General features: G+C 40.0%; 3 protein-coding genes across 10 annotated transcripts in view; 2 read left to right on the top strand and 1 right to left on the bottom strand.

Annotated features, from left to right (window-relative positions):
* The window catches only part of BCO2 (beta-carotene oxygenase 2), a 479892-nt gene that overhangs the window by 371614 nt on the left and 83606 nt on the right, over nt 1–24672 (top strand). The gene's annotated exons all lie outside the window — the stretch shown is intronic.
* Nucleotides 9663–11322, top strand: LOC130708850 (Y-box-binding protein 3-like). The gene has a single exon (XM_057553033.1). The coding sequence runs from the start codon at nt 9841–9843 to the stop codon at nt 10945–10947; it is 1107 nt and encodes a 368-aa protein (XP_057409016.1). The 5' UTR covers nt 9663–9840; the 3' UTR covers nt 10948–11322.
* LOC103002630 (programmed cell death protein 7-like) lies at nt 16203–20320 on the bottom strand. The gene is given in 2 exon segments (XM_028164738.2): nt 16203–20215; nt 20218–20320. Coding segments are annotated over 2 exon segments (1458 nt in total). The 3' UTR covers nt 16203–18860.

Genomic DNA, 24672 nt, shown 5'->3' with positions numbered 1-24672 from the left:
ATTACAGGAAAAATCCAAGGAGAAACACGCCAAGACGCATGTTAATCAAACTATCAAAAATTAAATACAAAGAAAAAATAATAAAAGCACAAGGGGAAAACAACAAATAACATACAAGGGAATTCCCATAAGGTTAACAGCTGATCTTTCAGCAGAAACTCTGCAAGCCAGAAGGTAGTAGCAAGACATTTAAAGTGATGAAAGGGAAAAACCTACAACCAAGATTACTCTACCCAGCAAAGATCTCATTCAGATTCTACAGAGAAATTAAAACCTTTACAGACAAGCAAAAGCTAAGAGAATTCAGCACCACCAAACCAGCTCTACAACAAATGCTAAAGGAACTTCTCTAGGCCGGAAACACAAGAGAAGGAAAAGACCTACAATAATAAACCCAAAACAATTAAGAAAATGGTAATAGGAACATACATATCAATAATTACCTTAAATGGAAATGGATTAAATGCTCCCATCAAAAGACACAGACTGGCTGAATGGATACAAAACAAGACCCATATATATGCTGTCTACAAGAGACCCATTTCAGACCTAGGGACACATACAGACTGAAAGTGAGGGGATGGAAAAAGATATTCCATGCAAATGGAAATCAAAAGAATGCTGGAGTAGCAATTCTCATATCAGACAAAAGAGACTTTAAAATAAAGACTATTACAAGAGACAAAGAAGAACACTACATAACGATCAAGGGGTCAATCCAGGAAGAAAATATAACAATTTTAAATATTTATGCACCCCACATAGGAGCACCTCAATAGGGAAGGCAAATACTAACAGCCATAAAAGGGGAAATTGACAGTAACACAATCATAGTAGGGGACATTAACACCCCACTTTCACCAATGGACAGATCATCCAAAATGAAAATAAATAAGGAAACACAAGCTTTAAATGATACATTAAACAAAATGGACTTAATTGATATTTATAGGACATTCCACCCAAAAACAACAGAATACACTTTCTTCTCAACTGCTCATGGAACATTCTCCAGGATAGACCGTATCTTGGGTCACAAGTCAAGCATTGGTAAATTTAAGAAAATTGAGATTGTATGAAGTATCCTTTCCCACCACAATGCTATGAGACTAGATATCAATTACAGGAAAAAATCTGTAAAAAATACAAACACATGGAGGCTAAACAATACACTACTTAATAACCAATAGATCACTGAAGAAATCAAACAGGAAATCAAAAAATACCTAGAAACAAATGACAATGAAAACATGACAGCCCAAAACCTATGGCATGCAGCAAAAGCAGTTCTAAGAGGGAAGCTTATAGCAATACAATCCTACCTCAAGAAACAAGAAACAGTTCAAATAAACAACTTAACCATACACTTAAAGCAATTAGAGAGAGAAGAACAAAACTACCCCAAAGTTAGCAGAAGGAGAGAAATCATAAAGATCAGATCAGAAAGAAATGAAGGAAACAATAGCAAAGATCAATAAAACTAAAAGCTGGTTCTTTGAGAAGATAAACAAAACAGATAAACCATTAGCCAGATTCATCAAGAAAAAAAGGGAGAAGACTCAAACCAATAGAATTAGGAATGAAAAAGGAGAAGTAACAACTGACACTGCAGAAATGCAAAGGATCATGAGAGATTACTACAAGCAACTATGTGCCAATAAAATGGACAACCACGAAGAAATGGCCAAATTCTTAGAAAAGCACAACCTTCCGAGACTGAACCAGGAAGAAATAGAAAATATAAACAGACCTATTACCAGCACTGAAATTGAGACTGTGATTAAAAATCTTCCAACAAACAAAAGCCCAGGACCAGATGGCTTCACAGGAGAATTCTATCAAACATTTAGAGAAGAGCTAACACCTATCCTTCTCAAACTCTTCCAAAATATAGCAGAGGAAGGAACACTCCCAAACTCTTTCTAAGAGGCCACCATCACCCTGATACCAAAACCAGACAAAGATGTCACAAAGAGAGAAAACTACAGGCCAATATCACTGATGAACATAGATGCAAAAATCCTCAACAAAATACTAGCAAACAGAATCCAACAGCACACTAAAAGGATCATACACCATGATCAAGTGGGGTTTATCCCAGGAACCCAAGGATTCTTCAGTATATGCAAATCAATCAATGTGGTACATCATATTAACAAACTGAAGGATAAAAACCATATGATCATCTCAATAGATGGAGAAAAAGCTTGCGAAAAAATTCAACACTCAGTTATGATAAAAACCCTCCAGAAAGTAGGCATAGAGGGAACTTACCTCAACATAATAAAGGCCATATATGACAAACCCGCAGCCAACATCATTCTCAATGGTGAAAAACTGAAACCATTTCCTCTAAGATCAGGAACAAGACAAGGCTGCACATTCTTACCCCTATTATTCAACATAGTTTTGGTAGTTTTAGCCACAGCAATCACAAAGGAAAAAGAAATAAAAGGAATCCAAATCGGAAAAGAAGAACTAAAGCTGTCACTGTTTGCAGATGACATGATACTATACATAGAGAATCCTAAAGATGCTACCAGAAAACTACTAGAGCCAATCAATGAATTTGGTAAAGTAGCAGGATACAAAATTAATGCACAGAAATCTCTTGCATTCCTACACACTAATGATGAAAAATCTGAAAGAGAAATTAAGGAAACACTCCCATTTACCATTGCAACAAAAAGAATAAAATACCTAGGAATAAACCTACCTAAGGAGACAAAAGACTTGTATGCAGAAAACTATAAGACACTGATGAAAGAAATTAAAGATGATACAAACAGATGGAGAGATATACCACGTTCTTGGATTGGAAGAATCAACATTGTGAAAATGACTATACTACCCAAAGCAAGCTACAGATTCAATGCAATCCCTATGAAACTACCAATGGCATTTTTCACAGAACTAGAACAAAAAATTTCACAATTTGTATGGCAACACAAAAGACCCCGAATAGCCAAAGCAATCTTGAGAAAGAAAAACGGAGCTGGAGGAATCAGGCTCCTGGACTTCAGACTATAACTACAAAGCTACAGTAATCAAGACAGTATGGTACTTGCACAAAAACAGAAATATAGATCAGCCGAACAGGATAGAAAGCCCAGAGATAAACCCACGCATATATGGTCACCTTATTTCTGATAAAGGAGGCAAGAATATACAATGGAGAAAAGACAGCCTCTTCAGTAAGTGGTGCTGGGAAAACTGGACAGCTACATGTAAAAGAATGAAATTAGAACACTCCCTAACACCATACACAAAAATAAACTCAAAATGGATTAAAGACCTAAATGTAAGGCCAGACACTCTAAAACTCTTAAAGGAAAACATAAGCAGAACACTCTATGAGATAAATCACAGCAAGATCCTTTTCGACACGCCTCCTAGAGAAATGGAAATAAGAACACAAATAAACAAATGGGACCTAATGAAACTTAAAAGCTTTTGCACAGTAAAAGAAACCATAAACAAGACAAAAAGCAGCCCTCAGAATGGGAGAAAATATTTGCAAATGAAGGAACTGACAAAGGATTAATCTCCAAAATTTACAAGCAGCTCATGCAGCTCAATATCAAAAAAACAAACAACCCAATCCAAAAATGGGCCAAAGACCTAAACAGACATTTCTCCCAAGAAGATATACAGATTGCCAACAAACACAAGAAAGGATGCTCGGGCTTCCCTGGTGGCGCAGTGGTTAAGAATCTGCCTGCCAATGCAGGGAACACGGGTTCGAGCCCTGGTCTGGGAAGATCCCACATGCCGCGGAGCGACTAAGCCCGTGAGCCACAACTACTGAGCCTGCGCGTCTGGAGCCTGTGCTCCGCAAAGAGAGAGGCCGTGACTGTGAGAGCCCGTGCACCGCGATGAAGAGTGGCCCCCCGCTCGCCGCAACTGGAGAAAGCCCTCGCACAGAAACGAAGACCCAACACAGCCAAAAATAAATATAAATAAATAAGTTAATTAAAAAAAAAAAAAAGAAAGGATGCTCAAGATCACTAATCATTAGAGAAATGCAAATCAAAACTACAATGAGGTATCACCTCACACTGTTGGTAGGAACGTAAATTGATATAGCCACTATGGAGAACAGTATGGAGGTTCCTTAAAAAACTAAAAATAGAACTACCATATGACCCAGCAGTCCCACTACTGGGCATATACCCTGAGAAAACCATAATTCCAAAAGAGTCATGTATCACAATGTTCATTGCGGCTCTATTTACAATAGCCAGGACATGAAAGCAACCTAAGTGTCCATCAACAGATGAATGGATAAAGAAGATGTGGCACATATCTACAATGGAATATTACTCAGCCGTAAAAAGAAACGAAATTGAGTATTTGTAGTGAGGTAGATGGACCTAGAGACTGTCATACAGAGTTAAGTAAGTCAGAAAGAGAAAAATAAATACCGTATGCTAACACATATAAATGGAATCTAAAAAAAAGAAAAATGGTTCTGAAGAACGTAGGGGCAGGACAGGAATAAAGACGCAGACGTAGAGAATGGACTTGAGGACATGGCGGGGGAAGGGTAAGCTGGGATGAAGTGACAGAGTGGCATGGACATATATACACTACCAAATGTAAAATAGATAGCTAGTGGGAAGCAGCCACATAGCACAGGGAGATTAGCTCGGTGCTTTGTGACCACCTAGAGGGGTGGGATAGCAAGGGTGGGAGGGAGACGCAAGAGGGAGGAGATATGGGGATATATGTATATGTATAGCTGATTCACTTTGCTGTAAAGCAGAAACTAACACACCATTGTAAAGCAATTATACTCCAACAAAGATGTTTTAAAAATACATAAATAAAAGACACAAGCTATGGCCAGGTATGACAGGTCTGAGACTAGTTCCAATAGTCATCCTTGCCTTTAAGAAACTTACAGTTTTTGTCTCATAAATTTTTTTCTTCCCTGAACCTTCAAGGCACTCAACAAATAACTGGTTAATGATGCTCTAAATTGTATAAAGCTCTCAGGTTCAATATTAGTGGAAAGAGAATTTCAAAGAGTTTTTACTAAGAAGCCCCACATATTCACACGGGCAAATGGGATGTCCTAAGTTGCCATAAATGTATTAAATGCACAATCATAGAATGTTGTTGTGAAAATAGATTTCAAATGTTATTTAAGGAAGGGAGGGAGTGGGAGAGAGAGAGGGAGGAAATAGGGAGGGAGGGAGAGAGAGATAAAAAGAGAGAGAAAGAGAGAGACAGAGACAGAGGGACAGAGAGAGAGAGAAAGTGTCTTCAACCTCACAGGCTGAATTGGTTAATGCCCTAGAATGCCCTAGAATAGTTCATTTATTCCCTGATGTTAAAATACGTATATAAGCAAATTCCAATCGGTGCTCCTTATAACACTAACTTCTTTAGATGTTAAAACTGTTATCATATGGTAGCTCTACTTTTAGCTTTTTAAGGAACCTCCATACTGTTCTCCTCAGTGGCTATATCAATATACATTCCCACCAATAGTATAGGAGGATTCCCTTTTCTCCACACCCTCTCCAGCATTTATTGTTTGTAGATTTTTTGATGATGGCCATTCTGAACAGTGTGAGGTGATACCTCATTGTAGTTTTGATTTGCATTTCTCTAATAATTAGTTATGTTGAGCATCTTTTCATGTGCCTCTTGGCCATCTGTATGTTGTCTTTGGGGAAATGTCTATTTAGATCTTCCGCCCATTTTTTGACTGGGTTTGCTTTTTTGACATTGAGCTGCATGAGCTGTTTGTATATTTTGGAGATCAATCCCTTGTTGGTTGGTACAGCCGCTATCGAGAACAGTATGGAGGTTCCTTAAAAAAGTAAAAATAGAGCTACCATATGACCCAGCAATCGTGCCCCTGGGCATATATCTGGAGAAAATCGTAATTGGAAAAGATACATACACCCCAATGTTCCTTGCAGCACTATTTACAATAGCCAGGACATGGAAGCATCCTAAATGTCCATCAGCAGAGAATGGATAAAGAAGGTGTGTTACAGTGGAATATTACTCGGCCATAAAAAAATAATAAAATAATGCCATTTGCAGCAGCATGGACAGACTTAGAGATTGTCATATTAAGTAAGTCAGACAGAGAGAAACAAATATCATAGGATATCTCTTATATGTGGACTCTAAAAAAAAAAAGGGCACAAATGAACTTATCTGCAAAACAGAAACAGAGTTACAGATGTAGAAAACAAACTTATGGTTACCAGGGGGTGGCGGGGGGGAGGACAAATTGGGAGGTTGGGATTGACATATACATGCTACTATATATAAAATAGATAGATAATAAGGGGTGACTCTATAGCACAGGGAACTCTACTCAATAATCTGTAATGGTCTATATGGGAAAAGAATCTAAAAAAGAGTGGATATATGTATATGTATAACTGATTCACTTTGCTGTACACCTGAAACTAACACAACATTGTAAATCAACTATACTCCAATAAAAAAAAAAGAAACATTAAAAAAGTGTTCTCATAAATCTGAAAATAAGCGCTTCGAGGATATATAAAAGACTGTTAGAATATTAAAACTTCTGATTTTTTTTTCAGGAAGAATCAGATTAACATTAATTCAGAATTTCTCTAACATATATATATATGTATTTGAAAAGAGAGCCACTTCTTTTTTTTTTTTTTTTTTGGTTAACAGTTATTGCATATTGGGAAACAGTGCACCATAGAACACTATGTAAGAAAAGCTAAATTCATTAAACCAGGCTGTCACCAGTACTACAACTAATAACTAGTAGGAGGAGATCACACAATAAAATGTCATTTCACTATAATTGTTTTCAAAGTTCAGACTGGTTAACATTAATGTAAATTATCAAAGTAGCACCCAACTTTCATGGAAGAATCAATACAGAATATTCCCTGGACCAGTCCATGATCTTTGATTATGGAAGAATTCAACGGGATAAAAATGTCTACATCTTTCCTATGCACCTGTCAAGTATGTGAGTACAAATATAATGCTATCACCAACTCCTGTACTACACAGTCCTAAATGGAATTTATTTTTTTCTCTCTTTCTCCACCACATATTCTTCCCCTTACTATTTTATGTTTCATGTTGCTTTAACTTATGTCATTTTTTCCATGAGAATAAATCTTCCTTTCTTCTTTTTTCCCTAAAATTACACAATATAACTTTGTTTGAACTTCAGAAAGAATCCAAGCCAAGGAGGAAGCTGATTTGGCATTTATTTCCCATGAATATCTCTTGTTATGCTTATGCTACTTTTTTTTTTCCAGATATGGTCCCTTAAGAAAAAAAAACTTAATTGTACTTATTTATGCATTTGTCTCACCGTCCTTATTTTTATACCGTGCACACGTTTTGCTTTCTATTGTAGCTTATGCCACTTATTTTTAAAGAATCAGATAGATTTATATTCACTTAAGAAATACCAATCTTATTTCTCACAAAACCAAGAGATCAAGTTAGCATGTGATGACAATCACATTTCAAAGATAGTATAATCTTTTAGAACTGGAATTCCTTGAAACAAACTAAAAGTGCATGCTAAAAGTGTAAAAACAGCTTCAGTAAAAATCCAACCAATAACATGGTCTCTCACTGAGTCTCTAAATGCTTTAAAAAAATTATAACTTTAATGAAAATTCAGGTTAATCATACCTTACTGCATTTCTTAGGAAGTTAATATGTACAGGTGACAGTAAAGGGAATTATGATGAACAACTATGTTTGCTAAATAATCAGATATATGATGCAAGCATGTATTAGCTAAGCTGCTTTCGATTTCATGGAATAAAAATCCCAGTGGCTTTAGCACTTGAAGGTTATAAATGTAACTAGAAAGGCAGAGGTAGGGTGGGTTCACTAGTTGTGAGGTTCAGTGTCGTCAGGTTTCTGCTGTTTCTCTGTGGTTCCCTCAGGCTGCCTTTTCTCCTGTCATCACTAGCAGCCTCCCAGCCTCCCATGGCCTCCTCATGGACAGCAGGGGCAGAGTGGAGTCTCTACCCCCAACCATCAAAAAAAAAAAAAAATTAAATAAAGTCCTGGATTTGCCAAGACCTCTGGAGTTACACAGTGGCAAATGGATAAAATGATTCCTACAATGTCTTCTATAACGTTCTGGATGCTTGGAAAATCAAATGAGGAAAGTGGTGATAGGACTCCTTTCTTCTTTCATTCATCCACTCATTTATTCACGTAAGAAATATTTATTAAGAACTTGTTACGTGCTTGACAAAGTTGTAGACACAGGATACAGCGGTAAACAAAACAGGCATACATTCATAGAGCTCACATCCTACTGGGGAGCCAGACATTAAATAAGTACATAATGCAATTTCAAATAGTAACAAGAAATGTGAAGATAAATCAAGCAGAAACCAGAGATAGAGACTGGGGTGTGTTTGTTTTTTTTTTTTAATCAAAGAATAGTCAAGTATGGGCTTTCTGAGGAGACCTACATGAAAAAGGAGTGCATATCAAGGGGAAGGCATTCCAGATAGAAAAAAATGGTCTGAGGCAAGAGTGAACTTTGCCTGATTTGAATTTCAGCAGGACCAGTGTGGCTGTCACACAGTAAAAAACAGGAAGAGAGGAAGGAATGAGGCCAGGGAGGGAGCCAGGAGTCAAAACAAAGTCTGGCAAGATAATTTAGAGGATTCTGAGCAGAGCACAACATGATCTACATTCTAAAAACTCTGCTCCTACTGTTTTCGGGAAATTGAGTGTAGAGGATCAAGAGTGGAAGCTGAAAAGCTATTTCAGGAGCTATAGTGTACAGGCTGGAGATAGTGACTTAGCTTATTGAACCATTGGTGAAAACAATGAGAATTTGTAAAAATCAAAATATTCTTTTGAGGATACAGTAAATCCAGGAGATTTTGAGAGTATCATATGGTAAATATACTTCAATGGAGATATTAGCCTGAATAGTGCTATGTTATTTCATCTACTTTTTAGCTGACTAGAGAACAAACAAATGCAGTCTCTTTCTGTTGCAATGTTTAACTCTGAAGTTCCATCTTGGGAGGTGTTCAATAAATGTTAATTTCCAAACTGTGTTCTTACAGTAGAAGCATTAATGCTACACAATGCAACTGACACAAATCCAAATCTTTGCCTCACATAGCAGCTTTATAACTTTGGACAAATTTCATAACTTCTGTGATTCAATTTCCTCATTTATAGAGTCAAGATAGTAACTTACACAACTAGGGATTATCATACGAATCATACTTCACTAAGTGAAGTAAGTCAGACAGAGAAAGACAAATACCATATGATATCACTCATATGTGGAATCTAAACTATGACACAAATGAACCTATCTATGAAACAGAAACAAAATCAGGGACAGAGAATAGACTGGTGGTCGTCAAGGGGGACTGGGGTGGGAGAGGGTAGGAGTGGGAGTTTGGGATTAGCAGATGCAAACTGGTATATTTAGAATGGAGTGACAACAAAGTCCTACTGTATAGCACAGGGAACTATATCAATATATTCAATGTCCTGTGATAAATCATAATGGAAAAGAATATGAAAAAGGATTATATATATGTATAACTGAGTCACTTTGCTCTACAGCAGTAATTAACACAACACTGTAATTCAACTATACTTCAATAAAAAATAAATTAAAAAAAAGATAGCGAGTAAGATCCAACGAGGAGCCCAAGAGCGAGCGCGCAGCCCGAGAGCTCGAGCCGCCTCCGCCGCCAGCGCCTCGAGATCCGCACCAGCCTCCCGAAGAGCGAGCCCCGGCCGCCGCGACCTCCAGCCGCGCTAACCGCCGACCAACCGCCACCGAGGCGACCGAGGGAGAGCGCAGGAGGCGGCATGAGCGAGGCGGGCGAGGCCACCACCACCACTACCACCCTCCCGCAGGCTCCGGCGGAGGCGGCCGCCGCGGCCCCCCAGGACCCCGCGCCCAAGAGCCCGGCGGGCTGCGGCGGCGGCGCGCCCCAGGCCCCGGCCCCGGCGCCCGCCGCCCTGGTCGCGGGCAACCCCGGCGGGGACGCAGCCCCCGCGGCCCCGGGCACCGCGGCCCCCGCCTCTTCGCCCGCCGCGGGCAGTGAAGACGCGGAGAAGAAAGTTCTCGCCACCAAAGTCCTTGGCACTGTCAAATGGTTCAACGTCAGAAACGGATACGGATTTATAAATCGAAATGATACCAAAGAGGATGTATTCGTACCTCAGACTGCCATCGAGAAGAATAACCCACGGAAATATCTGCGCAGTGTAGGAGATGGAGACACTCTGGAGTTTGATGTGGTTGAAGGAGAGAAGGGTGCAGAAGCGGCCAACGTGACCGGCCCGGGCTGCGTTCCCGTGGAAGGGAGCCGATATGCTGCAGATGGGCGCCGCTACAGACGCGGCTACTACAGCAACCGCCGTGGACCGCCCCGTGACTGCGCTGGGGAGGGGGAGGAAGGGAGCTGCAGCGTAGGATTTGGCGCCTCCGCCGCTGACGGGCAGCTCGCTGGGGCCCTGAGTCAGCGGCGCCGCCCCCAGTACCGCCCCCAGTACCCGCGGCGCTTCCCGCCTTACCACGTGGGACAGACCTCTGACCGCCGCTCCCGGGTCTTTCCCCATCCCAACGGCACGCAGGCGAGTGAGATTGGAGAGATGAAGGGTGGAGTCCCAGAGGGAGCACAACTTCAGGGACCAGTTCATCGAAATCCGACTTACCGCGCAAGGTACCGTAGGGGCCCTCCTCGCCCACGACCTGCCCCAGCGGTTGGAGAGGCTGAAGATAAAGAGAATCAACAAGCGGCCAATGGTCCAAACCAGCCACCTGCTCGCCGTGGATACCGGCGCCCCTACAACTATCGGCGTCGCCCCCGTCCTCCTAATGCTCCTGCACAAGATGGCAAAGAGACCAAGGCAGGTGAAGCACCACCTGAGAACCCTGCTCCAGCCCCCGAGCAGAGCAGTGTCGAGTAACATCCGGCTCCCCAGGCACCTTCACCATCAGCAGGTGACCTAAAGAATTAATGACCATTCAAAAAATAAAGCAAAAAGCAGACCGCAACCTTACCAACACCAAAGAAACGTCCAAGCAATAAAGTGGAAGACTAATAACCAAGGCGTGGACATTAGAATGCTCACTACTATTCTTTACGAAGCAAACAGCTATACAAGGAAAGCGTCAGCCAGTTTTTCCAGCAGCTGAGATCCTGGGAATGCCTGCACGGAACAAGAGAGCAACCTCCCTGGTTTCAGCAGCCACTAGGTTTATATTTTTTTCCTGGTTTTTACTGTTTTGGTAATATGAATTGAAAGAAGAAATATTAATACCACATGGGGAGACCCCCCCCCCAACCAAAGAAATCTAAAATATGTAGTAAATGCTTTTTTTTTCTTTTTTGTTCATTTTGGATGCTGGTGCTAAACTTTCATGAGTTAAAAAGAAATTTTATGCCCTTATTTATTTTGAGGATGAGGGGAGGATAACAGTTTGCTTTCTTATGTGACTCTCTTTGAAAATGTGCAGTATGAAACTCCTCAAAAATAAAATTTTTACCCTTGAAAGGAGAAAAAAAAAAAGATAGCAACATAACTCAATAGATTGTCTCAAGTAGTAAGTGAAAATGTGAATCACTAAGCACACTATCATGCATTAGCAACAACTCAACAGGTATTAATTTATTTTCTCCTATAGTCTGCATAATTATTCTCAGGCTTTTGATGTCATGAGAAATTTCATTGCGTGTGCACGCACAATAGGAATCACTGCCAAGACTGATGTGCAACTGTCTTTAAGGGAGAAGGTGGTTTTAATGACATGCCCAGTGGACCAACAATTTTTTAGCAACTGCCAGAAGCTCTTGGAGTAAGACATGACTATGCCATGGAAATGAAGAAAAAAAATCTTTATGTGCTGGGAATTTGACCATTCTAGGCATAGATAATTTCCCTTTGGCAGGAGGCCTGAATGTTTACTGGCTTTTGCTTTCTGTTCTCTGAAAAAGAGAAAAATAATTTTTCCCAGGAAAATTTGAAGTTCTCAGAGCTATCTATGAAGAAGATTTTGAGTAGACAAACTTTATTATAATTTAACTAGGCATTCTGTGACCTTCAGCTATCACTGAATAAAATCACTATCTCCATGACCATTTTTAAAGTTGCACATTTTATTCAAATTTATGTATGATGATATATGTTCATTTGAAAAAATAAAATGGCTGTTTCTTAACTTTATGATGGCAGATTGAACAAAGCTTAACTCTTGTAATGTGCCTCGATGTCTATTAGTTATGGTCCTCGTATCTATGAACTGCACTGTAGTTAAAATACAAAAACAAGCCAAGGGGACTCCCAAAATTCTTATTTAGTAGCTAGAAACATAAGCAGAGCTTAATTCTGATAGAGCATCTACATACCAGTGGAAGTTTATAGGAACACATGTGTTGTCTGTTTCACAATAGTAACTTCAGTGCTTGCTTGTTCAATCAAGTACCTACTTCACTGATCCTTTTCTTGTGAAAGCCACCCAAAAGCCTACTGTATCCACACTCTTCGCACACTCTCCTTTGCTATTGCTCTTGATTTGTTCTCACTTGGACTTGAACTCACTTGGACAGCTGTCTCTTCAGGAGTCCGGTGCCTTCTCCCTCTCACCAATATTTCTCAATCTGGACAAAACTTCCTGATTCACAGATCTGATAATGTCTGGTATCTGCTCAGGAACTCTGTGGGGTTGCTTATTTCCCACCAAATAGTTGAAGGAGAGAATCTGCTATCCTAAAATATGTCTCTATGGCATAAAGATTATTTTAAGCTGATTACTTTTAAGAAACAGCAGACACAGGAGAAGCTAAGAATACCTAGCAGAAGTTAATCTTCTGTAATGTAAATAGACATTTACATTGATAAGGGAAATCTCCTTCTAAGGGTGTCTCCATTGCTATACCAGGAAGAGGAGGACAACTAAATCTCCAGAATGTCTCATCAGTGGAGAACACCTGGACTTAAATCTGCATAACAACTGTACCTTTGTTTATTGGGCTTTGCCTGAAAACCTGCCATAACTGGTTCTCCACTCCACAACACACATCTTTTATCTTTAGCTGGAAATGGTATTTAAGGTAATGGTTTGGGTCATTTTGGGGAGTTACTCCATTTTCCTGGGTCTCTCCCATGTATACAGGATGTATACATGTTATTAAACTTCTGTTTGTTTTCCTTCTGTTAATCTGCCTTTTATTATGGGGTTGGGGGGGGTTCTCAGTCAAGAATTTAGCAGTGTAGAGAAAAAACTATTTTTCTTTCACTACATAGTCATTTTTTGGACTGATGTTCAAAACCTTGAGGATGTAGCTTCAGTATTTTCTTTCCACTCACCTACAGAGCCCTACACTTACAGCTGCAGTTCTGATTCATCAAATTTCTGATTCCAGCAAGTATCTAAGTGGATTCTCTCTTCTCTGAACTCCACTACTACTTGCAGTTCCCTTTGGGCACCCATCTCATTGCAGCTTTTATCACTGATTAGTGGAGTACTTGGAAACTATAACCTACTACTTCTGACATTTTTAAGACCCTTAGCTTGTTTCCCTATTTCCTCTACCAGGTGAAGGCTATCCCTTTGCAGAGGAGGGGGAGCGGCAGCAGAGACTGCTCCTTTGTGTGTGTTATGATTAAAAGAAACACTTTGAATGGGTCTTTTTTTTTTCCCCTCTTCAAAATAAACTATCATCCTGCTTCAAAATGAGGGACTTGTCTTTAGGAGCCAAGTTGCTCAACATAATAAAAACACTTTCATCTAATTAGCTGAATTGTGAGGCTGGAGACGGTAAAGATGCAGGTGACGGTTATGATGATGACGGTGAGACTCAGATGCCTCCAGGATATCAGGGCCTACATTCTGAGTCTGCACATGTATACGGGGGTATTCGTATGGGGGAAAAGTTTTCCCTGAAGTTCATCAGAAGGTGGTAGGGACCAGGAGGGACCCCTGACCTTTAGAGGAATGTGACATATGGATTCTAGTAGCAGTCATTCTTATATTCAATATTACATTGCTTTTTTCTGCATTTTGATATATTAACCCATGCATTTAACAACTCATTTTTATAAACCTACTATACACCATATACTCTAGGTGCTGGGGTTATGGTCAGAGGCAGATTTACTGGGAAGCTAATGGAATAAAAGAGTCATGGCCTCTCACTTACACAAGGCCTCTTCTGAGGAGCCCTAATTAATATAATTATGTTTCTTAAAAATTTGCAGAATAGGACAGTATAACCACAACCAGTTTAAAATGTTTAGTCTTTTTTATTTCTACCTCCACTTTATAATATTTCCCATCTTGTCAGTGGTTTTAGCGTGACAATTAACAGTTTTAGAATCTGATTTAAGGAAAGTTGAGTTGAGAAGGTACATTTAGTTTGGGATTAATGGATTATATATTCCAGTTAATAATCCTTTCCATGTAGATTAAGTTATAGTTAAATTACTACTAACAATCTGGGAATAGGAGTGGTGTCCAGTAATTCTCTGACCATCGACACTAGCTTATGAGTTTCCACTTAGATGATGCTGTTATTGATAGATCTAAGCAATCATCAATCAGGGCAGGAGAAGGGTTGGGATAAAAGTGAGACTGCAGGAGATGCTGGTTGACAAGGACACTGGGTAGAGTGGACGCAGGAATTGGGAAGAAGATTGTCTTGAGAAAGTGTCTGTGATTTGGAGTGGCTGAAATAGAGATACCTTTGTAATAGGACACACACAACTGGTTGGGCGATAATTTGTTACAGCTGACAGGTAATTTCATACACTACAGGTCAAGGTGGTATCATGTTAGGGCACAAGAGTCATTCATTTTGGCAATATGCACTTTTCTTTGATGCCAGTTTCTGGCAGGCTGTATATACATGGCATATACCTAGGGGATACAATAGATTTTACAGATATATTTTTCAGCCTTTATAAGCCCTTTGGTATGATAAATATCGCTAACTTTAATTAGTGCTCTATTCTTTACTTTTATATTAATATACTTTCTCTGACAATTTCATATTCTATAACCACAGATTTAACTGCAAGTATCCAAAAGCATCTCTTGACTAGACAGTGACATCATTCATATGTGACCCTCTTTTTCTTCTACATTCAGTACTGAACATAAGCTTGGGCTTGTAGTACATTTCCTCTTTCAATTCATATTCAAGTAAGGTAAATTGAAAATGGCAAAGAAATGTGTTTCCAATAAACTATCTGTTATAGAGCTTGACCTGGGCATATGTGCTGTGGGATTAGAAGGAAACCTCAAATCTGTGAACAGATTTTTAGGAAATACTGTAGTATCAGAAACTAAGACTGCTTATTCCAGAGCATTCACTCCCTTGCGCTATTTGATTTAAAGGAAAATATTTCTTCTTAACACAGACTGCCAAATATCAGCCTAATTCCATCCTGCCCTGCTTAGTTAAATAAAGCAAATTCAATGCTTATTGGGCTAGAAGAGGGACATTTAACTTCTATAAACTTTCTGCCCCAACACTCTACCATCTTTAAGTGGCAATAAAATTTAGTTCTTTTTTTTTTTTTTTTTTTTTTCTACTTTTGGTTTTCTGTGTTCTCTTGTTTGGAAACCTTTTAATTCCACCCATAAACATTTATAGCTGAACTCTCCTTCCCCATAACATCTCTTTCCCATACACCTTGCTTACTCCTAGTAAAGGTCTTGTTTAAAATTTTAAAAATCCAGTTAATGTTCAGCACTTTCCTCTGTGACAATCCTGCAAACAATGGCTGATTATATCAATCTCCAGAAGACTTCTCAGAAACCTATCTACAGATATTTTTAAACTCATAATACAGGACATCAACCTCCTTTAATATTGAAAAACAGACAAAGAACACAGTTTTTTCAGATTCATAAGAAATTTCAGCGATGAAAGTCATGTGAACACAAATCATGGAAGAGATTAGACTTAAATATAATCACCTCATAGGTGTTAAACTGGAGCAACAGGTATCATTATCTGGAACCCACGAGTAATTTTTGGATTTTAGCATCAAGTTCATCAAGTCAAGAATTCTCATTGTGAGAAATGTCAGGCCAAATCATAAAAGCTGGCAAATATTAGGAGCAAAACACCAATATAAAATTTAAAGAAATGTGTTGCTGATAAAGATTTAACAGCAAAAACCAACACAAAACAATTCTGTTTATAGATGTTCTTCACCAGGTTACCAGGACCAAATTTGCATTTCTGTGATATTCTTTGAGATTTAATGCTGGAAATTCTTCTGGAGGCCAATTAAAAATTTTCTCTGATCCTTCAACTCTCCTTTCTGGACCTTACTTCTTCCACCATCGTGTAATTCAAAATAATCAATATGCCAAAGTAGCATATTTGAAGTGGCCTGCCTTGAACCAACCTCATTACCTTAAAAAGTATCAAGGTCATGAAAGTTAAGGAAAGACTATGGAACTGCTCCATTCTGAACATTACTAAAGAGACATGACAACTTAGTGCAATGCATGATTCTGAAATCTATTTCTGGGCGCTAAAGGACATTTTGGGGACAAAGTTTAGATTTGATGGGGTATGAGGATTAGATTGGAAATGATTCAATGTTAATTTCCTGACTCCTTGAATTAAAGTTACTTAAGAAACAGCTGAGGCAAGAACACTCTGACCCTCTCCTTTGTTCCCCTGAAAGCAGGAAATAAATCTCCCACGTGAAAGGTACCCTCCCTGTAGGAGGTAGCGAGACATCCTTACCACCAGAGACAGAGAATTTAGAGCCTAGAAAGCTATATAAACAGACCTTGTTACTTCTTTACTAATTTAATACCCCAAGCCCAAACTTCTTTTCCTTCTCAATTCTTCACAAATTTGTTTCTTTGTCTAAAAGGTATAAAAGCTTCCTGCTTTGGTCACTTCTTTGGTTCCCTTATCTATGGGACATCTGTATGTGTGAATTTCTTTTTCTTCTGTTAATTTGTCCTGTGTCAATTTAATTATTAGTCCAGCCAAAAGAACCAAGAGGGGCGGGGGAAATTTCCCCCTCCCCAACAAAGGTTAGAGGCCAATTGTTTTGTAGAATGTTCTTCAGTTGGGTTTATCTGATGTTTCCTCATGAGCAGATTCAGGTTATACATCTTTTGATAGATATTGCAGAAGTTATACTATGTTTTTCTCATTGTAGCCTAGTAGGGGCACAAGATTCCAATTTGTCCCATTACTAATAATGTTTGATCTCTTGACAAGGGTGATAACTGTTAGGCATCTCTTCTCCAAAATAATATTTTTTCGCTTTATAATAGATAGGTGTTTTGTGGGGAGTTGCTTTGAAATTATATAAACATACTATCTTCACAAATCTTTAAATTGATTCCCGTATCTATTTTTATTATTCTGGAGCTTCTGGTTTCTCATTTTATTCAGTGGATCATAATCCATTACTATCCTGTTTATTTTTGTGCTTAAATTATCTGAGAACAAGCTGGCTTCTGTGTCCTTTTAAATATTATTCTATGAACATTTCTTTACTTTTTGCATGAGAAGTGTCAGGCTAATCTTCAAGTGCGGTTGCCCTATCCTTGGATTCAGTCACTTCTCCAACAGTCACTCATTTCTTGGAGAAGAGAATGGCATATAGGCATTCTGGTAGCTACATTAAAAACATAAAAAGAAACAGGTATATTTGAGTTAAAAATATAATTTACTTAACTCAATATATACAAGTTATTATTTTAGCATATAAACAATAGTAAATTACTGAGATATTTTGCATTCCTTTTTTCATACTAAATCTTTGAGATATGCTGCATATTTTTTTTTCAAACTAAAAAATAAAGATATTTATTTAGCTTTTTGGAAATATAAATAACACAATAAATGACAAAAAGGAAAACAAAATAAAACAAAAAACCTGACGTTATATGACTGATCATCTCCAGGCACAACAGCATTTATTAATGAGTATAAAAAAATAAATTTTATTATTTTTATCTGCTTTTCCCCCAGCTTAAACTACATGTATATTTTTGGAAGCTTGAGTTCCTAAGAAAATTCCACAATTTCCACTATACCGGCTCCCACAATGTGACTGAGTGAGGTTAATCAAGGTCCCACTTCCGTAAGGAAATTAATTTTTATCCTTGAGGATTCTGAACAACCAGACCTCTAGGAACTTAAAAAGCAGGTGCTTTCATTGGGATCCTTCTACTATGGGGAAAATGCAGCCGTCATCCATTAAAACACAATCCAGTTTGGGTACAGGTACTCTTCAGGCTTTCCAAGTTCTCCACTTGACTACCAGACAAGGCCACCAGCTCTTCTGGCAGCCCAGCCTCTCCAGCTGCACCAAAAGTGGGATTCACAAAACTGAAGATAAAGCATTTCTGACCTTTCTTCCTGGAAGTTAGGAGGCTCTCTGGGTAAGAAAGGTAAGGAGGTTTTGCATCAAGCTTGCCTTAACAAGGAGTACTGGGGGAGGGACTGCTAAATCTACCCAGTGCACACCTGTGTCGAGGGTATGCGTGTATAGCGTATACTTATCCATCACCACACAAGAAAGGTAACAGTAAACATATAAATCACTCTGGACCAAGCCCCTCAAAACAGAGGCGAATTTCATGAACCAAGGCCACTGCCTGTCGTAAAAACCTCAGTTCACCTAGGTCCTTTCCTGAAGGACCATATTAATCTCCTGATTCAAGAGGCACCTTGGCCAGGACAGAGAACAGAAGGAAAAATGTAACTTCTGGGTAGGGCAATGCCACATGGAGTTTAGAGGTTGTGGTTTAGACTACAGTACAAGAAGATGGCAGCGTCACTAATACTTAGAGCTGGAAAGAGCCTTGGCTGGACGACACTCCTGGAGCATCTTTACTAATGCAGCTTAATGGCGGTTGCCCAGATGTCGTTGCTGGGGAGCGGCGGAAGAACCCATCCTTGGGGAACGGAGTTGCCTTTGGGATGGCCAGATGGCACCAGGTACTGATCCCAATCATGCCTTATCTGGATGAGCGCTGGCAGGGAGTGCTCAGCTTGGAGGTAATACTGCCGGAAAGGCTGCAAGAGGTGAGCAAGTGGGAACTCATCTGGATCCCCAAATAACTTGGACTCAATTTCACGCTTCTGTAGTAAAAATTTCTCTTTTTCTTTCCTCTGTTTCTTCTCTAATTCTCTTTTCCTCTCTTCCTCTTGTTCTCCTTCCAACATAACTCTGAGGGCTCTCTCTTCAGCTTCATATAATTCAGAGCGTTTTTTAATGAGTTTTCTCAGTCGCTGAAGGTGACGCTCAAAGGTCTCATCTGCTGAGGCCGGAGGACAGACCCCTTTCCTTGCTGCAGCCTCTTTCCTGAGTTTCCTCAATTTCTCCAAGGCCCGAAGAATGTCCACCATTCTTTTGGTGTCCGCTTGCTTTTTCCTCACTTCAGACAGGACACCATCAGCAGCAGCTTTAAGTTCCTGCTCCCGCTTCTCCTCCTCCACCTCCTGCACGCACTTGACCCTCCAGCGGTCAATCTCCTGCTCGCGCTCCGCTGCCCGCGTGGCCTCCGCCTCCGGCTCGGCCTCGCGTTCCCAGGCCCCCTCGCGAAGCCGCAGCCGGCGGCGCGGGACCCTCTCCGGCCTGCGCCGCGCCTCGCCCACATAGGCTGCCTGGGTCAGGAGCTGAAGTCGCTCGGCCAGCTCGGCGCGCAGCGGCTGTGCCTCGGCATGCAGCTGTGCCCAGGCCACGCCGTCAGCCTCGGCCTCGCGCAGCGCATGGCCCAGGTCGCGCAGCCGCCGCACCAGGCGCAGGGACCCGCGCAACCGGGCCCGCACCTCGCCCAGGCTGGGGCCGGCGGACGCGCGCGGGGGCACCGGGCAGCCGGCCCGCCGCGGGGTTCCGAACACCGCCTCTAGCCACTGCCGGTCGCGCAGGCGCTGCAGGGCCGCGTCCGCGAGCACGTCGGACGGCGGCGGTGCTTCAGGCCAGCGCGGGCTCCAGGGCGGCCCCGGGCCTGGAGGCGGCGGCCGCGGGCGCTCACCGGCGTCGTTCCCTAGGAAGGACCGGCACTGGGGCGGCGGGGAAGGCAGCGGCGGTGGCGGCACCTGGTAGAAGGAGCCGCCGCCGCCGCCCCCGCCGCCGCCGGAGGCTTCCCCGGGGGCCCGGGGCTGCAGAGCCAGCGGGGGCTGGAGGAAGGGGGCGGAGGCCCCCGGAAAGGGGCCGGGCCGCTGGGGAAGAGGCGGTGGAAAGCCGGAGAGGGTAGCGGCGGTGGCGGACAGCCGAAGGGAGCGGGAGCCGGCGGCTGCGGGGATGGCGGGCCCGGGCGACCCGGGGTGAAGAAGGGTGGCAGAGCCATGGCCACCACGGAGGGATTCTGAGAACTCTGCATATTTTAACTTACACAAAATCTCAATTTGGATGCTGAATTTCCATGTGAAATACTTGGTTTATATTGAGATTTCAAAAAATTATCATTTGGAAAAATTAGATTCATATTTCCAAATTGATTCAAACACACTTAAAAGTCTCCCAATATATGAATTAAGTATTCATTTATAAAATTATAGCTAAACTAATTTAAATGAAATAGAATTATAACCATTTTCTTGGTCACATTTTTTCAAGTGCTCAATAGCTATATGTGATAGACGCTACTATCTTAAATAATACAGACCTCGTCACTTAGAAATAAGGAGGGTCTGAGTTCCAGCATGTTGTTGGCGTTGATAAGAAAGAGTAGATATCAGTAACTTTGAAGTGATGCAATCCATTTGATTTGGAGACAGATTAGATCTGGGGTTATGAGAATTTAAAAGGAAATTCAAGAATAACTTGCATTATTCACCTAATATATTATAATTTTGAACAGTGTTTCTCAAAATGTTTAGTGTGAAGAAATTTTCTTGGGGAGATACTTAAAAACATATATCAAATTTCTTGTTCTTCACCCCATTCGCTCAGATTCTAGGTTAGAAGTCTACAGTGGGGCTTAGAAAACTGCATTTTATTTAATTCTGCCTCAAATCGTCTTGGACAAAACTTTGAGAAATACTCCCTCCAGAGCCTGACTGCATTAAAACCAGTTTTCAAACCAGTATTAAGAATATTGTCCTGCATTGATTAGGCAATGTTGAGCCACATCAGCATTGCTTTATTAATTGCCTACTTTACTAATGACATACACCTGCAGTCATAACTCAGCGTGTTCAGAATCTTGCCAACAGGTGTGGATAAACAGAGAGTGTTATCAGATCATTAAAAACACAACAAATGACAAATTGTCCTAGTGACTGATTCTAAACAATGAAGTCTACTGCTATCCCTCCCCCAGGTTGCCAATATTCAAATTGTGGCTATGCCTCTATACAAAGATATTTTCCTGGCCTACAATTATAGAAGGTCAAGAGAAGCAGTGTTCTTTACGCTATTTAGAGATTATTCATCTGTCAAGAAAAATACTGTTAGTATTTTGGTCATCCATACACTGATGTCACTTTCGGCTTTATACCGCTTGGTTTTCTTCCCAAAATTTTATAAACATGTATCTTGTAAGATTAGACTTAAACTTGTATCACTTTTTAAGTATTTAAACTTTTTAATCTTGTATCACAGATTTAAAATGCAGTTTTCTATTTCCCAATGTCTCTCATCTAGTCTTTTTAATCCTAATTATTTAAGAAAATAGCAAGGCACTAAAGAAGGGAAAAAAACCAAAACTTTGTTCAGGTATTTCTGCAAATAGCCTCATTTTATTACAGTTGTGCCAATGTTTCTAGATAGTAATTTAAAGGGGGAAACTGAGTATATGAGAACAAAATAAGTAAAAGGTATGATTTGTGTCATGGCAATCAATAATATTCAGAGAGATTATTCTGGGACTCTGAAAGTGCTAACAGGTACCTTAGTGTCAGACAAATATTTGATAGCATCAATAAAACATCTGATAATTATGATATTCTTTCATGGGCTTCCTAGATATCTAACCCTTGCCTCTCATTAAAATAAGGTCACACTGTTAAGAATAAAGTGGTCCTTTCTGAAAAACAGTCAAATAATATGTTACTAAAAAACCTCCTTTGACTACAGTGTACTTGGACTAGAGACTCCATGAAACTGTGAACTGTACAAATCACTGCTCTAAGGGATGTGCCACAGAAGTGCCAAGATCAGGAGAGGTACCCTTAGCGCAACAGCTGGGCAGGAGAGACTGGTCCCAAACAGAACCAAATTACAAGCCCGGGGGGGACGTCATGGCTGGAAGTTAAGCACGTCTTTACGGAGCACATCTCTAAAGGAAGCTGTGACTTTATTTCCTGCATGTCCCAAAGTTCACTCCTCCAAACTGACACACCCATCAAAGACATACTTCAGTCCCTTTTCACCCTTTCGTCAATTTTGTCTAGGCAGCTATTATGGTTCATCTCTTGTTTGACACCCTGAAACAAAAGCAGAGATCTCTCAATTTTCCTTCCTTTTCATACACCTACAAGTTGATCTATTCCTAGAAAATCATCCTGCATAGATTAACACCACCACTCTTGATTTAAGTCAGAGTAATGTGTTTTCTTCAGAGAGCTATCAGAGGGAAAAGAGGAAATAGGATGGAGTCAACTTCCTGTTGATGCCTAGGAATATCGAAGAATACATCTTCTAGGTGTGAATAAGGATTGATTAAATTTATTTTTGAAATTCATAGAGCTGAAAAATTGTATAGGTGAATTCAAAACTAGGTCCCATTTAGAAATGATTTATTGTACCTAGTTAGGCCACTGGAGAGGAAGAGATGGAACTTGCTTCAGAATCCCCGTGTAAATAATTGTATTAATTAATTCTATCTTTAATAATGTGTTGCAAAACTTAATTCATTCTTGTTCCAAAATTAATAATCACACATTAATACTAAATCTGTTTGCTGTACCCACAAAGTCCAAAGTTAAGCATCCATTCAGGTATTTTTATATATAAATACCAGGATAAGTCAATCCAAACTGACTCTTTCTGTCAAGATACTTCTGCCCAGACTTGGCTAATCCAGGTAAACTGCTTTCTTTAAGAATTCATTATAAACTGTTAATGTGTGTCACTTGCTACACACAAGTAAGTTTAGATTTCAGGATACAAACATAGTATCCAGAAAGTCCATGCCTTTAGGAAATTCACAGTCCAGTGTGTGGGGGGGGGGGAAGGGAGGAGGGAGAAGATGGTCAAGAAACATAACAAATAGTAATTGTACATTGTGTTCTGAGACAAATGTTTATAATGAGGTGTGACAGATTGAGACTGGTTCATAGAGGTGGCTCAAATTAAATGCATGGAAATTTCCCCCCAGAATACAAACTGAAGACATTCCAGACAAAAGGAATGGCAGTTACAAAACAGAAGTGCTAGCTATTGTACGTTTTAGGAAAGGCACACAGCACACTGTTCAACTGTCAAGAGTATAGAAGGTCATGCAGGATAATAGGGAGGATTAAGAACAGGAAGCTGAAAGCGGAGAGCACACTATTAAGAGCCATGCGCACCATGCTAAGTGAACTGAATTTTATCCTTTGGTGGTAAGATATGATCGAAGACTTTTAAATTGGGGAACACTAGCTTAAAACATATAGTTCAGCCAAATTATTTGAGATAATTGTTTAGAAACTATAGTAACTGCAACCACAAAGAAACAGGCTTCAGTTCCACAATCTCTACTTCACTGTTTTCTCTGTTTTTCGTCTCTTCGGTGCATTTCCAGGGATAATAAAAATTCTCAGCAAATTAGAAATAGAAGGAAACTTTCTCAACCTGAAAAAAAGCATCCAAGGAAACCCTTCAGATAATATTATCCTAATGGTGAAAGACTGAATGTTTGTCATCTAGAGCTCAGGCTCAGTAGTTGTGGCGCACAGGCTTAGTTGCTCCGCGGCATGTGGGATCTTCCCGGACCAGGGCTCGAACCCATGTCCCTTGCACTGGCAGGCAGATTCTTAACCACTGTGCCATCAGGGAAGCCCAGTTGCAAAGTATTTAAAATTGCAGAACATATAAACACTTGGGCCATAATGGTCATTAAAAATTTTTTTTTAAATAAATAAATCACTCCACACTGAATCCTGTAAGCTTGACAAATCTGTAACAGATAAAGGAATGAATAAACCTTGGGAGACATTTATTGCTTTACATACTGAAAACTAAACCTAATTGCCTCATAAATAACCAAGCAATAATCTTAGGCCTAAATTAAAGTTGTTAAACTGATTATGCTGAAATAAACAGATGTCCATATGAGCTTCATTTTGAAAAACACAATCTCTCCATTTTTATTTTATTTAGCAAGATTTTCACTGTGCCTATCTGCTTCAAGTCTGATAATTTCAGCCAGCAGTTTATTGCATATAATTTTGCCAATGATTTAGAAATTCTCCATGTAGCTTAAAAGATATACTTATTATTGCTGATCTTAGCCTAGCAATGGCTCCCAATGAGGCAAAACTGCCATGTCTTCTAGGAGGGGTCAACAATGGGCTAAAACGTATGTATTCTTAAATTGCCATCATCACAATATTTGAGATTTTCTAGAGTTAACTTTGTCCTCTTCTAATAAGCATTAATATCTTTCAGAATTACAGATTTATATGGAAACTAAAACAAGAAAAAATATATTCTAGCTTGAAAGATTTATTGATTCTGGATGGATAACCTGCCATTATGGAAAACAGGAAGTTT

This window comes from Balaenoptera acutorostrata, chromosome 9 (assembly GCF_949987535.1).
Source record: "Balaenoptera acutorostrata chromosome 9, mBalAcu1.1, whole genome shotgun sequence".
NCBI classification, from domain to species: domain Eukaryota; kingdom Metazoa; phylum Chordata; class Mammalia; order Artiodactyla; family Balaenopteridae; genus Balaenoptera; species Balaenoptera acutorostrata.
This window is presented reverse-complemented; position numbering and strand designations above follow the sequence as displayed.

Coding starts and splice junctions, on each gene's coding strand:
- LOC130708850 (XM_057553033.1), top strand. CDS start 9,841: ATGAGCGAGGCGGGCGAGGCCACCACCACCACTACCACCCTCCCGCAG.